We start from the raw sequence: 14,652 nt of genomic DNA on the forward strand, positions 1-14,652 counted from the left end.
TAAGCATTGGCAGCTATAGAAATGTTTAACGCTGAGAGCATACATTCAGACCTACTGTATATACTGCTGCAAAGCCAACCATATCTAACTATAAATGCAACAAGTCTCTGTGTACGTCTGTACGTACGTCTGTAGTCCACGTAACTCGAGAACCGCTAGCCCCACCGACTGCAAATTGGACACACACGTTCCACACCACCACAGGGAGTGCAGTTCCTGGTGTCGAGTCGGTCGGACCAACGGTTGTCCAGAACCGCCCCAAAAAGGCCCCGGGCTCTGGACTGGGCCACTGCCCAGGGTCCATATATGGAGCTGGCCTGTTCTGACAGCACACCACTCCATATTTTGGCATGCCTAACAGGGGCCGCTGTTTTCCCGAATATTTGACGATGGGATTCTCAGATTGTGGCATGCCTGACACAGAACTCCATAAGCTGGCCTGTTCTGACATCCCAACACTCCATATTTAGGCATGGCTGACACAGAACTCCATATTTAGGAATAAAGGGACACTGAGAGACACGTACAGAAATCTGACATCATTCTGACGTCGGGCATAAAAGGGACACAGACATACAGTAATATCTGGGTTGGGCATTCATTTCTAACTTGCATCATTCCAAGTAGGCCAGTGCCCAACGGGCAACACCGTAGAGGCCCCACGGGCACCTCTCTAGTATTATAAACCAAACGACTGATATAACAGCAGCAATAACATCTGTTTTTTTTTCATTGCAGGTGAATGAGTTTGATTTTGAGAACCTCATCAGAGAAGAGGCTGTGCTGTTCCTCATGGCTCTCCCTTTGTGGGAAGAGGTGACGGTTATCACCCAGAAAACGGACGATGGTAAATAAAGGTGGATTAGATTAAGTTAACATTTATTAACATTTGTTTTATTAAATATTGGTGGTTGACTTGGTGGTTGGTCTGTAGTAGTTAGTAGCAACATACCGGTATGTTGTACATTTACTCCACTACAAATATTTGACAACTTTATTATTATTATTATTATTATTATTATTGCAAAACATGCCTTAACCACTTCAGCCCTATACACATTTTGGCCATTTGGAAATAGCTGATCTACAAGCTCACAATCGCGTCGCATTGGCTACTTTAAAATATTTTGTATACAATTGAAAACTTGAAATGAGTCATTCTGCATAAAGAGTACTTTCTACTTTTACTCAAGTAAATTTTGAATTCCGGACTTTTACTTGTAACAAAGTAGTTCTATATCGCAGTATTGATACTTTTGAGTACTTTTTTCCACCACTGAGTGTTTCTGGCCCGCTTCCTGTCTAAACCTGTCCAGTCTACCGGGAAATCTTGAGGACCAATGCAGCGGACCGTTTCCACATCCGGACACACTTCCAGTACCAGAAGGAGTCCAAATACTGCCTGGACTTCGACAAGGGCGAGGTGCTCCGCGTTGTGGACTCCCTCTTCGGTGGCACACTGGGGTCCTGGCTGGCCGTGCGCCTCGACAGGAACAACAACGAAGTAGAGAGAGGCGTTATCCCCAACCAGAACAGGTGCTGCCAACACGCTATTGGTCCTCATGGTGGGCGGCTGTGGCTCAGGAGGTAGAGCAGGTCGTCCAATGATCTGTGGGTTGGCGGTTTGAATCCTGTTGTGGCTCCTCCTGTCCACATGTCAAAGTGTCCTTGGGCAAGACACTGAACCCTATATTGCTTCCAATGTGTCGGTCAGTCGGTGAGCTCGCCACCATTGGTGTGTGAATGTGGCAATTAAGATCGCTGGCGTCGACTGTTCGCCACTTCACCTCCCAATTAATGAATGAACTATTGTAAAGTGCATTGAGCACTTGGAAAAGCACTATGAAAATGCCATTCATTATTTATATTTTATATTTTTATGGTGCTCTCTGTGTTGGCCTAAATGCCTTAAATTAAAAGTGCACCCCACTTGACCTGTCGCAATCATTACATGATCGTCAAATTGCAATTATAACGAAAGACTATATAATCGATATAATCGTTTCCAAACATTTGACAATTTTTTTATACTTTTAACAAAAGCGGAAATAGCTCATCTACAAGCTTCTACAAGAAGTATTTCTCTTTTTTTTTTAGTTTAGTATAAGAATAATGAAAATGTCTTTGTATTTTCAGTTATTGGTCAGTTATCTGCTCAGTGCTTTTTTGATTATGAGGCAAACAGACTATTTTATTTCCAATTTTCAGTGCCAAAAACACAATTAATTCATTAATCACCACCGTTTCGGTGGTCACCTTATGCGAAAACGAGTATAAATACAAGTAAGACGCGCAAACGCGGGAAGCAAACGCAGCTCGTAAATTGCAATAACAATTAGAATAAATTACGTACTTTTTTAAGTTCTCTTTTTTCTTGTTTTTTTAAGATTTTTTTTTAAGTTTTTTCTTTTTAAGTTTTTTTAAGTTAAGTTGTTTGTGTGTGTGTGTGTGTGTGTGTGTGTGTGTGTGTGTGTGTGTGTTTTTGTGTGTGATACAGCTGCGCCCTCTGGTGGCGTTACAGCGTGACACACACACAGACAGACAAGTTCTGCTAGGTCTCATAGTTAGTACTCACTGCGTTCGCAATCACTGCGTTCGCAATCACTGCGTTCGCAATCACTGCATTTGCAAATAGGCCTTAATGTGACAATTGATCCTCAACTTAAATGTGTAATAGTACACTTATTCATGTGTTGTGGGACTGCCCTAGGCCTAGGGTACAGACTCTATGGTGTGCTATTCATGAGAATATAATGCAAATCACAAACCAGGATATTCCTTATACACCTGCTCTGTTTATTCTGGGCGATCCATCCCCATTAAAACATCTCCCCGCACCTCTAGCTGACTGGATTCATACAGCATTAATGGTGGGCAGTAAGATCATCGTTAAAGAATGGAAGTCTGAGGATTTGCCTCCAGCACATGTATGGTTCACTCAGCTTGGTATTGTGGCTGCTTTGGAGAAGTTATCTTTTAAGATGAATAATCAGTTAGATAAATATGATTTGAAGTGGAGTCATGTTGCGGGTTGTTCGTATACATACGATACAGTTGATGAGCATCATCAACTGTTTGGTTGTGTAATTGTTTTTCTATCCTTGTTTTATATTATTATTTTTTTGTGCTCATACATAATGCCCATACATATTTGTATTCTGTTGGTGGTGTTGTTGTTGCTTGTGTTTATTTATTATTTTGTAAAAGAATAAAAAAAGATAAAGTGCTGATCATAAAAAAAAAGGTGTAATCGTGACAGCCATACACTCCACTGTGGTTTGTTGTGCTCTGGTATCTGGTTAACTGCATGTGCTTACATATCTCTTCTTCCCCTCTCTCTCTTTCTCTCTCCCTCATTCTCATCGTCACTCTCACTCTCAGAGCTGAGCAGCTGTGCCTTGTGAAGCAGCTGCAGTCCCCAGCAGTCCCCAGGCCAGCAGGGGGCAGCAGGGTTCCACCGTTCTGGAAGTTACCCAGCCTGAAGGGCAACTCCAGCAGGAACCTGGAGAAGATTCAGCCCTTTAAGGCCAAGTTTCCTCCTTATGAGAGGATTGTGCTCCAGGAAGGTGAGACATGGTTCCCTGCTTTTGAGAGGGTGGTGCTCCAGGAAGGTGAGACATGGTTCCCTGCTTTTGAGAGGGTGGTGATCCAGGAAGGTGAGACATGGTTCCCTGCTTTTGAGAGGGTGGTGATCCAGGGAGGTGAGACATGGTTCCCTGCTTTTGAGAGGGTGGTGATCCAGGAAGGTGAGACATGGTTCCCTGCTTTTGAGAGGATTGTGCTCCAGGAAGGTGAGACATGGTTCCCTGCTTTTGAGAGGGTGGTGATCCAGGGAGGTGAGACATGGTTCCCTGCTTTTGAGAGGGTGGTGATCCAGGGAGGTGAGACATGGTTCCCTGCATACAGTATGAGAGGATTGTGCTCCAGGAAGGTGAGACATGGTTCCCTGCATATCAGAGGGTGGTGCTGCGGGAAGGTGAGACATGGTTCCCTGCATATCAGAGGGTGGTGCTCCGGGAAGGTGAGACAGGCAGTGGTGGAAATGCGTTTATAGGCCTATCTCACAGCATTTCCCCGCCCCCTTTTTACGCCCCCTTTTAGAGCTAGTGGTGTTATTTTTTTTTTCGGTCCATAGGCTTCCATGTTAAAAGAGGTATTTTCACAAGCCACAAATTACCGTTTTGTAAAGGTAAGGTTTATTCTACTTATTTGAGTTGTTATACCATTGTGTTTTCTTCATATTATTATTGGTCTTTGACATTTTAACATTAGGAAATGTACTTAGATTCTCCAGAGAAAAAAAGTGTAAATGCCTAATGTTAAGACACCACTATCTACCGGAAGTGGGCGTGGAAAGGGGGCTGTGAGATAGGCCTATTGAGTGGTCCTATAGACAGCTACGTATGTGTGTCCCTGGGTCTGTCCCTGGCTGGGTGGCTGGGTCTGTCCAAGCACGAAAATAGCGTAATAGCGTTTGTTCACCACCAAGTGTCACTGTTGCCTAGCCTAACACACACACACACACACAGGCCAGGGATGAGGGCTTGTACAGTACGTACAGCACAAGTACAGTACAGCACCACTCACTTCAGACGTATTTTATACAAGTATCAATACTGCAACGTAGAAGAGTTAGTGTCGAAGTGTCCTTGAGCAAGACTCTGAACCCCTTCTGATGTGCAGGTTGGTGCCTTGCATGGTTTCCTGGTGTATGAATGGGTGTGTAAATGTAATGCATCTATGTATAAAATTGATTACAATCTATGTAAAAGATGAATAAAAAAAGTGCTATATAGATGCTCCATTTACCATTTAGAAGTATTCGGTTACAAGTAAAAGTCCGGAACTCACGCATGTGATCTTGTACTGTACTGTAGATCAGCTGAAATGTGTAGGCCTATAGGGTTGAAGTGGTTAATGCATGTTTTGTAATAATCAATCTACAAAGTAACTAGTAACTAAAGTTTTCAAATCAATGTAGTGGAGTAAAAGTACAACATTTGGATCTGAGATGTAGTGGAGTAGAAGTAAAAGTATTGGAAATTGGAATTACTCGCGTAAAGTGAAAATATCTCAAAATTGTACTTAATAAGTAAATGTACTCCACTGCTGTAAACCCAGACAAAGCTGAGGCTGTTCACTTTCCAGTGCAACCATGTTGATGATGATAATGGAACAACAACACAAACAGATGACAAGCCCATTCTATTGCCTTGATGGAAAAATATACTGCCTTACCTTGCTAGAGGGCTCTCCAGTTCCAGTAGTGAGATGAGATGAGAGATTAATCAATCTTGATTGTCTGATAGGAATGTGGTTGTGTCTTTGTCATGTTTTTGGCAGCCGGGTTCCTGAGGCCTGTGGTCATCTTTGGGCCAATTGCTGATGTGGCTCGGGAAAAACTCACCAGAGAAGATCCCGACCACTTTCAACGGGCCAGTATGTCACAGTAATTCCAACTCAGATGTCATCACAGACTCTTGTCAGCATAAAATATATTATTAAGCATCTTTCTCTTCCCATTATTTTCCAGAAACGGAACCCAGAGATGCGGGAACCGACCAGCGCAATTCAGGCATTATCAGTCTTCACACCGTCAAGCAGATCATTGAGAGAGTAAGGCTTTCATCTCTATTTATTTTTAAAATCTTTATTCCACGATTTTGCAACCCATTTTTTCATCCAGTGTCAATAAATCTAATCCTGGGCTCTACACTCCCTCTGCCAAACCGGGGAGAGCAACGGACTGACCTCATGTTTCCTTCAATGCATGAGGAGTCCAAGCCGCTTCTTTTCACCTAACAGGGGAGAGTTTCCCGGGTTGGTCGTAGCGCGTGGAAGGAACACGTTATTCCAACCAGTTCCTTTCCTCTCCATCAGGCGCCCCGGCTGACCAGGGGGAGGCTTTCCTCTCTATTTAGAACAGTGGCTTTCAATTCAACCAGTGGTCCTTGAGGGGGTTCCAGGCTGTCCCCAACTAAATGATGGAGAATTGGTAACCAAATAGACCCTATTAGATCTTTAACTCTTGAGAGTGCAACATTAAAGCCTATATATTTATTGAGCATAATTGAGCATAGATATATGAAGCATAGATTGGTATCAGGGCTCTGTCCCTATTCATTCCCTGTAACATTAACATTTTAGTTAAGTTATAAGCCAAATAGAATTTCAGGGAATGAATAAGACCCCCGTGCAGGGGGATCTAGAAACAGAGCCTACAGGTGGATGCTGGGGAGGCGGTGGGATTTGCAAAAACTTCATGAGCAGCAGGTTAGCATTGATTGATTGATTGAAGAATTTATTAACAGTTTGCAGAATTACAGTACATTTCAAGCACAAAACTCAATACAAAGGCTGTTAACTGTGAGTGGACGACCCAATTAAGCATTACACTTGTTTCCAACAGGGTCCACCATGTTCAAATCATCAAAACATTTAGAGACGTACAAATAGACACTTCTATAGACAGAACAGGAATTCATCAAAAAGGAGGTAAAAAGGGAAAAGAAATATATACAGTGAGGGGAAAGAAGGGGGGGGCGGAACAGCAAGCGAGGCAGGGAGACAGCAGCAGCAGCAGCGGCGCACGTCTGCACAGCAGGAGAGAAGCGAGGAATGAGCAGGTAGGCAGAGAAGTTTAAATCTCTGATCAGGTAAAAAGTGCATGAGACTAGTCACCTGATCAGGTAGGCACGCTCACGAGTTGTCTAGCTACGCAGGCTTCACATCATTTATGGTTAAACATCTGAATTACTTAATTTACAAGAAGTCTACACAATTAGAGAATGTAAAAGATTTGTCCTCCTATGGTACCATATCAATACAGCATGGAATTGTGCACTTGTTGTCTAATTCAACGACAAGTTTTGGGTCTTTGAGGCCAAATCTCATCAAAATGGTGGTCCGTGGCCGAACAAATAATGGACTTTGATATGAAAAGGGTTGAAATCCAATGATTTAGAACATTTTCTCAAATTAGATCAATAGTTCTATTTGGCTAGTCATCAGACTGTGGTCATGGCTAACAGAAATGTTTTAACCTCCATCTTCAGGGCAAACATGCCGTGCTGGATGACGTCAGCCTCAGCGCTGTGGAGAGGCTCAACTACGCCCAGTGGCATCCCATCGTGGTGTTCCTCAGCCCTGACAGCAGGAAGGGCGTGGAGAGGATGAGGAGCCGGCTGTGTCCCGAGTCCAGGAAGAATTCAACGAAGCTGTACAAGAGAGCCCTGGAGCTGAGGATGAACCAGCACCACCCGTTCACCAGTGAGTGGTGTTCCTTAATTACTCGCCAGTTTTATATAAATAAATGAGAAAATGTGGAATAATCTGAAGAAATGAACAATGTCTCAGGCAGAGCTGTAGACACTAATATGACCAGACGTGTTATGTTGTCAATAGAGGCTATGCGCGTGATGCCTACTGAGTGGCAAAAAATGACTTTCTGGCCTTGACAGCCCATACATCCAAACAGAAAAGCCCTATCTGACGTTAAAGTCACTTTGCCACTCACTTTATGCATGCGCATACCCTCTATAATCTCTCAAGAACAAATTCTGAGCTGTGCTACTGAATCTGTCTGCAGCGGTATTCAGAACGTGTATAACATTGTTGTTAGTGGGAATGAAAATGTAGGCGCTCCACAGGAAGAGGAAGGCCGAGGGCGGACCAAACGGGCCAACATCCTGTTATCCACATTCTATTGAGGCCCACCCCAATAATGACACACAGAGAGTGGTAACTGTTCCACTGTCATCATTCTCACATGGTGTGGCATATACGTGTTAATTCATTTAATAAACGCCACTGGTGTAGCTCGGTGAATGTGGTGGGTATCATGAGACGCCTTCCTGTACATCACAACAAGACTTGACATGCATGTATTGCCACAGTGATATACTGTATAGACAAATGACGTTTCCTCCAGTAAAGTACGCTGAAAACTGTGCTCTACTGTATTTGGAAAAATTAGGTGATTTAGAGATTAAAGTGATGTAATCCTCCTTCGTAGAAACCATCCAGCTGAACAGATTGAATGATGGCTGGCATGGAGCGTTGAAGGATACCATTCGGCACCATCAGAAACGGCAGGTCTGGGTGTCGGAAGGAAAGGTGAGACACCACTTGGCTAGTATCTTTACAGTGACACCACAGATCAGCATCTAGCTTGTATTTGTCACGCCACAGATCTCCATCTAGCTACAATCATCCCCTTGCCTTGCAGTTGCTAGTTATCTGTAACACCCATGGATTAAAGTTCCCAGTCACCTGACCACAACTGATTTCACTCATTTGGATTGGATTGGATTTGGATATGGAAGCATGTCACACACAGAAACGTGTGGCAGTGCGGGTGGCTCCACCGCCAGGCACCCTGACCCAATATAATTATTTTTCATACAGTTCATTAAAATCCATCAGTGGTTGTCAACCAGTGGTCCTCGAAGGGGTTCCAGGTGGTCCCCAGCTAAATGTAGAGTTGTTAACTAGGTGGACCCTTATAGATTTTTAACTCTTGAGAGTGTAAAATGAAACCAATCACACGAATATTCAAAGTATTGGGTCTGAGAGGCTAAATCCCAACAAATGGTGGTCCGTGGCTCAAATGCCGAATAGATAATGGACCTTATGTGAAAAGGGTTGAAAGCCACTGCAATAGACGATTAGCGGCTAAATGTGTGTTTCCTCCTCAGGCTGACGGCGGTCCACAGGATGCCCTGGACGTCCGTGACGACAGCCTGTCCCACCTGTCTGCTCCGTTCAGCGAGTACTCCATGTACAGCACCTCCTCCTACCGGGACACAGAGTGCTCCTCCACGTACAGCACCTCCTCCTACCGGGACACAGAGTGCTCCTCCAGATGCAGCACCTCCTCCTACCAGGACACGGACACGGAGTACGAGACCTGCACTGACCAGGAGCTGGCCGACGGGGTCAGCCTGGCCTCGGTGTCCACCCTGACCAGCTCCTGCACAGCCTCAGGGTCTGTGCGGGAGGACCCGACCACTCGTGCTTACCCCCGATACCTTCACCCAGTACCGCCTGGCCCCACCGGGTTCAAGATGGGCGCTTCGCAGCGGGTAATTTCCACGTTCAGGAGAGCTGACCGGTTCTGCTGACTGCAATGTTCACTGTCTGTCACGTCTCACTAATGAAGCCGCTTGTGGAAGCTGCGTTAACCGTGGCTTTCAGCATATGGGGGAGAAAATAGAGAGCTATTTTCTGAGTACGAATGTCTCTTAGCGATGCTTCACAGCAAGACCAGGCTCCTACTTCCCCCACACATTGCCTTTCAGCTGTAACTCTCTTTAATAGCTGAACAGTAGAACACTTTCAATGTCAGAACTGTACTGCCAGTAGCGGTCATTGATGTAATGCTGGTAGTTGGAGTATCTGAATGTTGTTTGCATGATGAGAGCTAACCTGAACACTGTACCGTTGGGTTTCGATTCGCTGTCAAGCAATTCTTCCCATGGAAAACCCAAACATGCATAATTAGTAGTGCATTGTCTTTGGTGGTAGTAGTAGTTGTCCTGACCTGTGTGAATGCCCACAAAGTAAGCTTCTTCCATAGAAGTTATGTCTGCATATCATTATGTTTGAAATGCGGCATTTCAGTATTTCAAAAAGAAATGTCAGTGTAATCAGACCATTATATATATGAATCATCGTACTTGAAAGGTAAGCTAAGTAAAACAGGCAATCAGAGCTGCTTTTGAAAACTAATGTTTGCTTGTGGCACTTGTTTAATTAATTAATTGGTTGTGGACGGTTTAATGTTATTTATATATAACAATTCCCCTGATGTTTGTGTGATCAGATGAACAGGTAAACTCTCACAACTGATCTCTATCTGTTGGGTAGATGTTCATTGCTCTAGTCTAAATGTTGCGTTGACAAGATGGATTATTTGTTTTCCATTCTTACTGTTCACACAGACGTACAAGAAGGATCCGTACAGCATGGAGAACCCCATTCAAGTGACCCCTGGCATGAAGCTGCCTGTGAGCTACCGTCCCCCTCCATCGCTCCGGGACAAACAGCCATGTCCGCCGTACAGAGACAACCGGGACAAACAGCCATGTCCACCGTACAGAGACAACCGGGACAAACAGCCATGTACGCCGTACAGAGACAACCGGGACAAACAGCCATGTCCACCGTACAGAGACAACCGGGACAAACAGCCATGTATGCCGTACAGAGACAACCGGGACAAACAGCCATGTACGCCGTACAGAGACGGTGACAACCGGGACAAACAGCCATGTCCACCGCACAGAGACAACCGGGACAAACAGCGATGTCCACCGTACAGAGACAACCGGGACAAACAGCCATGTACGCCGTACAGAGACAACCGGGACAAACAGCCATGTCCGCCGTACAGAGACAACCAGCGCTACGCTGCACAGAAGCCTTGCTACGATGAGCGGCAGCCCTCCTATGACCAGCAGGCCTCCAGGTAGGCCTATATCACAATTATTACATAATTGTCCAATCGCATTTATTTGAGATTGTCTTAATCGTTTCCATGTTGAAAAATGCTCAAACAAATAATAGCGTGCCACTTCCTGAAACGTTGTAAGCTTGTGGATCATGTATTTCCTTTATTTTTACGTATAACATTATTAAACATGTCACTAATTTCTTTGTATATTCAAGTTATTTGCCGTATCTGCCATATGGAGCCTAAAAGGCAAACGGCAATTAAAGTTGCATTCATATTTTCCCAAAGCTCAAAATTAAATCGCAATTATTTGCGTGACAATTAATCAATCAATTAGTCAATGTAATGTTTTGTAATTGTGACAGGCCTACCTCTAGGCAAGCTGTGGGCTCCCAATCAGTTCACCAGCAGCAACCTGTGGACTGCACTGCCACCCGTGAGCATGACGGGCCAAGCAGGTACAGCAGACCCTCTCAGCAACGCAAAGACAAGCTCCCACCACCCAAGCTGCACTATGACGCGGGTCTCAAACCACCCAACCCACGCTCTGATGTGCGCCCCCCACCACCCAACCCGTGCTATGATGTGCACCCCCCATCACCCATCCTGGGCTATGACGTGCGCCCCCCATCACCCATCCTGTGTTATGATGTGTGCCCCCCATCACCCATCCTGGGCTATGATGTGCGCCCCCCATCACCCATCCTGGGCTATGACGTGCGCCCCCCATCACCCATCCTGTGCTATGATGTGCGCCCCCCATCACCCATCCTGGGCTATGACGTGCGCCCCCCATCACCCATCCTGCGCCTTGACGTGCGCCCCACACCACCCAACCCGCGCTATGACGTGCGCCCCCCACCACCCATCCTGCGCCTTGACGTGCGCCCAACACCACCCAACCCGCGCTATGACGTGTGCCCCCCACCACCCAACCCGCGCTATGACGTGCGCCCCCCACCACCCATCCTGCGCCTTGACGTGCGCCCCACACCACCCAACCTGCACTATGACGTGTGCCCCCCACCACCCAACCTGGGCTATGACGTGCGCCCCCCACCACCCATCTTGCGCCTTGACGTGCACCCCACACCACCCAACCCGCGCTATGACGTGCGCCCCCAACCACCCATCCTGCGCCTTGACGTGCGCCCCACACCACCCAACCTGGGCTATGACGTGCGCCCCCCTCCACCCAACCTGGGCTATGACGTGCGCCCCCCACCACCCAACCTGGGCTATGACGTGCGCCCCACACCACCCAACCTGTGCTATGACGTGCGCCCCCCATCACCCAACCCGCGCTATGACGTGCGCCGCCCACCAACCCTAGGAGGCTCTGATGACAAGCCACGCCACAGTCAACCGGGGTCTGTGCTTTATGGCAAACGTATGTCCCCTACTAGGGCAGAGCCACGGGGCTTCCCTCTCAACTCGCCTGACTTCCTGAAGCACTCTGCCCTGTACCACCCTGGGTCTCCCACCTACCCCGTGAAGTCACCACAACGCAGAAGAGGGGAGGTCATGAGAGTCATGCCTGTGCTGAACGAAGAGGTCAACGAAGAATGCGAGCCTGTGGTCACAGCCTCTCTTGAACTGGAGTTACAGCCACCCCCAGCCTCGGGCTGCGTAGCTCCTCCCCCTTCTCCCCGCGACGAGAACGAAGAGGATCCAGCAATGAAGGCCCAGTCCGTACGGAGCAGAGTGAGGCTCTTTGAGGACAAGGGATCTGTCGTCGGGGACAGGGTGAGCTGCTATTTACAAAAGATTATTATACATTTGATATATATTTGAACTCAAATATGGGACTTTCTGCATATTGACTACTTTATTTATACATTTTGATTTTTTGTACTTTTACTCAAGTAAATGTATTATACTTGTCTTTTATTTGTAACAGAGTATTTATACGTTGCAGTATTGATACTTTTACTTAAATATAAAATGTGAGTACTTTTTCCACCACTGACGGTTGTGACGCTCACGCTCCATTCAGAAGGTGAAATAATGGTCTGTTGTTCAGCCTGCAGACGAGGCTGCTCCGGCTCCTGCTTCGGCTGCTCCTGCACCGGCTCCTGCTTCGGCTGCTCCTGCTCCGGCTCCTGCTTCGGCTGCTCCTGCTCCGGCTCCTGTTCTGACCCCCCAGGACCAGACCTCCACAGACGGGTACGTAAGGCCTGGCTTGTCACCATTATAGAGAGTATGCACATGCATATCACTTGGATAATCGGTGGATAATCTGCGAGACCATTCAGAATGAATAAAAGCCCCAAAAAGACGTCATCGGCAGGGAAAACCATTGGGAAAAAAAGACGTCAAAGACGTCATTGGCAGTACAGTACTTGAGTAAATGTACCTGGTTACCTTCCACCACTAAAACCTGTCTTTGCATCCTCACTGCAGATGTACAGAACTGCCAGATACCCCGGAGGGCTCAGATGAAGACACACAAGAGGACTCGGACTCGGACGTGCAGTATTATAGAGAGCAGCTGTCGTGTTACGCTCGGCGGATCTACAGCCCCACCAAACCCCCGGAGTGAACGGTTGTTCCTGCTTAACCCCATTAAGACCTGAGGCCAGTTCTATAAGTGCCTTCTAGAATCATTTGTTCTCAAGTCAAAACGTTTTTGTAATTAAAATTTATTTTGCGTTTTCTCAGGTTTTTTCCCAAAATGTTAAAAAAAAATAGCAAGAGCTTGTAGATCTGCTGTTTTGATGTTTGGCACTGTTTTTTTGTAATGTTTTGCACTAGGAAGTGACATGTTTACAACGTTCTTTTTGACTACCTCAAAACAGAGTTTGGCGGAACTGTAAAAGACTGTATATTAAGGTCGTGTCTATAATGCATTTGATGCATATGTACAGTCTTGTGTTGTTGAGAAATGTTTGTTTTTGTATTTTTATATTAAAAGCAAAAGCTTTTCTCATTTACTGTATGTGTAAATGAGACATAATATGCTTGGCTTATGGATTTTACACATCAGGAGCGTGACAGATAAACACAATGCCGAAAAATAGGTTTGCCGGACGAATTAATCGCACTGGCAAAATGTGACAGAATTTGTCACAGGCAGAGTTCATGTTCAGTAAAGCTGAAAAAGTAAAAGATATATAACTATAAATGTCTAACGTGACATGTATCACTCAGTTATTTAATGTCTGTATTATATTTCATCCGATTTTGAATAGTTTACTCCATTCAATTTTAACCAATAATACAGTTTTGCACTTTAGACCTTTGCTTGGAGTATGTGTGATCTGATCCTAGGTCTGTGGCCATGGGGATTTTAACTTTGAGCACCTTATTCTCTGGCAACAAGACATTCTGGCAAGGCTGTGGCCCCAGTTTATATCTTGCTGGATATTTTAGTCTCAAATATACTGCAGATGACACGGTGCCAAACACTGAGTGTCTGACAGGGGAATTCTGGGTCCTCATGACACCATATCGGATGCCCAGAAATCATAGTCAAGTCTAGTGCCACAATTGGCAGGTGACCAAGTAATCAGGTTGGAATAATGGAATCTATACATTGCACAATATCTGTGTTCCATTATCAGCACATAGCCATAGGTCTAAAAGTAGGCTTAGTGCTGGTATGCAGGTAGTAGTAGCAGCCCGAAGGCACCACACGGTATGTTACCACTAGTGAATTAATAAAGAGAGAAAACAAGGGAATAGTAATAATTCATGATGATGATGGCTTGCAAACTTTACTTGGGAACTTTCAGTTCTGACAATAACTTTCTTGTTGGAGTAAGGCTGCCCCCTAGTGGACTAAGGTTATAACTGCCTCGTACCAGAAGGAATCTGAGGAAACATAACTTAATTTCAGAAACCATCTTCAAGGACGATTACTATACAATATGCAGTTGCAATAATCTACTTTGTCCATTGACCTCGGAGGAAAAGTGTGAAGGCTAGAAAGGGGCGGGGCGGCAGGTGGGTTGATCCACACCCCTAGAAAATGCACATGGCTGCATGGCCTGTTTGTTTGTTTTCCGTCAGTCAGTCAGCCAGCAGGTAGCCAACACAACACAGTACACACTACACACTGTCACATCACATCTCGCACACCAATTAGGCCGCCGCCTAATTTATGTGTAAACATCAGTCGTCAATTGCATCCAGGTTAGACTATTGATATTAACAACAACAACATGTTTGATGTTAGATGTTATTGTGCAAAAAAGGCT

The 14,652-nt window shown here is 45.6% G+C and overlaps 1 protein-coding gene across 1 annotated transcript in view; it reads left to right on the forward strand.

The window, feature by feature from the left end:
• LOC306916391 (uncharacterized protein) overlaps window positions 1-12,995 on the forward strand; it is a gene marked incomplete at both ends in the record, with an annotated part of 17,146 nt that extends 4,151 nt beyond the window's left edge. The window contains 12 exons of the mRNA XM_079494224.1: window positions 739-847; window positions 1,317-1,536; window positions 3,382-3,566; window positions 5,344-5,439; window positions 5,534-5,616; window positions 7,056-7,269; window positions 8,015-8,115; window positions 8,697-9,083; window positions 9,942-10,468; window positions 10,819-12,199; window positions 12,477-12,619; window positions 12,857-12,995. Coding sequence (XP_079350350.1) covers window positions 739-847; window positions 1,317-1,536; window positions 3,382-3,566; window positions 5,344-5,439; window positions 5,534-5,616; window positions 7,056-7,269; window positions 8,015-8,115; window positions 8,697-9,083; window positions 9,942-10,468; window positions 10,819-12,199; window positions 12,477-12,619; window positions 12,857-12,995 — 3,585 coding nt within the window. The remainder of the gene's footprint in view (window positions 1-738; window positions 848-1,316; window positions 1,537-3,381; window positions 3,567-5,343; window positions 5,440-5,533; window positions 5,617-7,055; window positions 7,270-8,014; window positions 8,116-8,696; window positions 9,084-9,941; window positions 10,469-10,818; window positions 12,200-12,476; window positions 12,620-12,856) is intronic.
• Between the last annotated feature and the right edge of the window lie 1,657 nt (window positions 12,996-14,652).

This window comes from Electrona antarctica (genome assembly GCF_951216825.1).
Source record: "Electrona antarctica genome assembly, chromosome: 23".
In the NCBI taxonomy this organism is placed as follows: domain Eukaryota; kingdom Metazoa; phylum Chordata; class Actinopteri; order Myctophiformes; family Myctophidae; genus Electrona; species Electrona antarctica.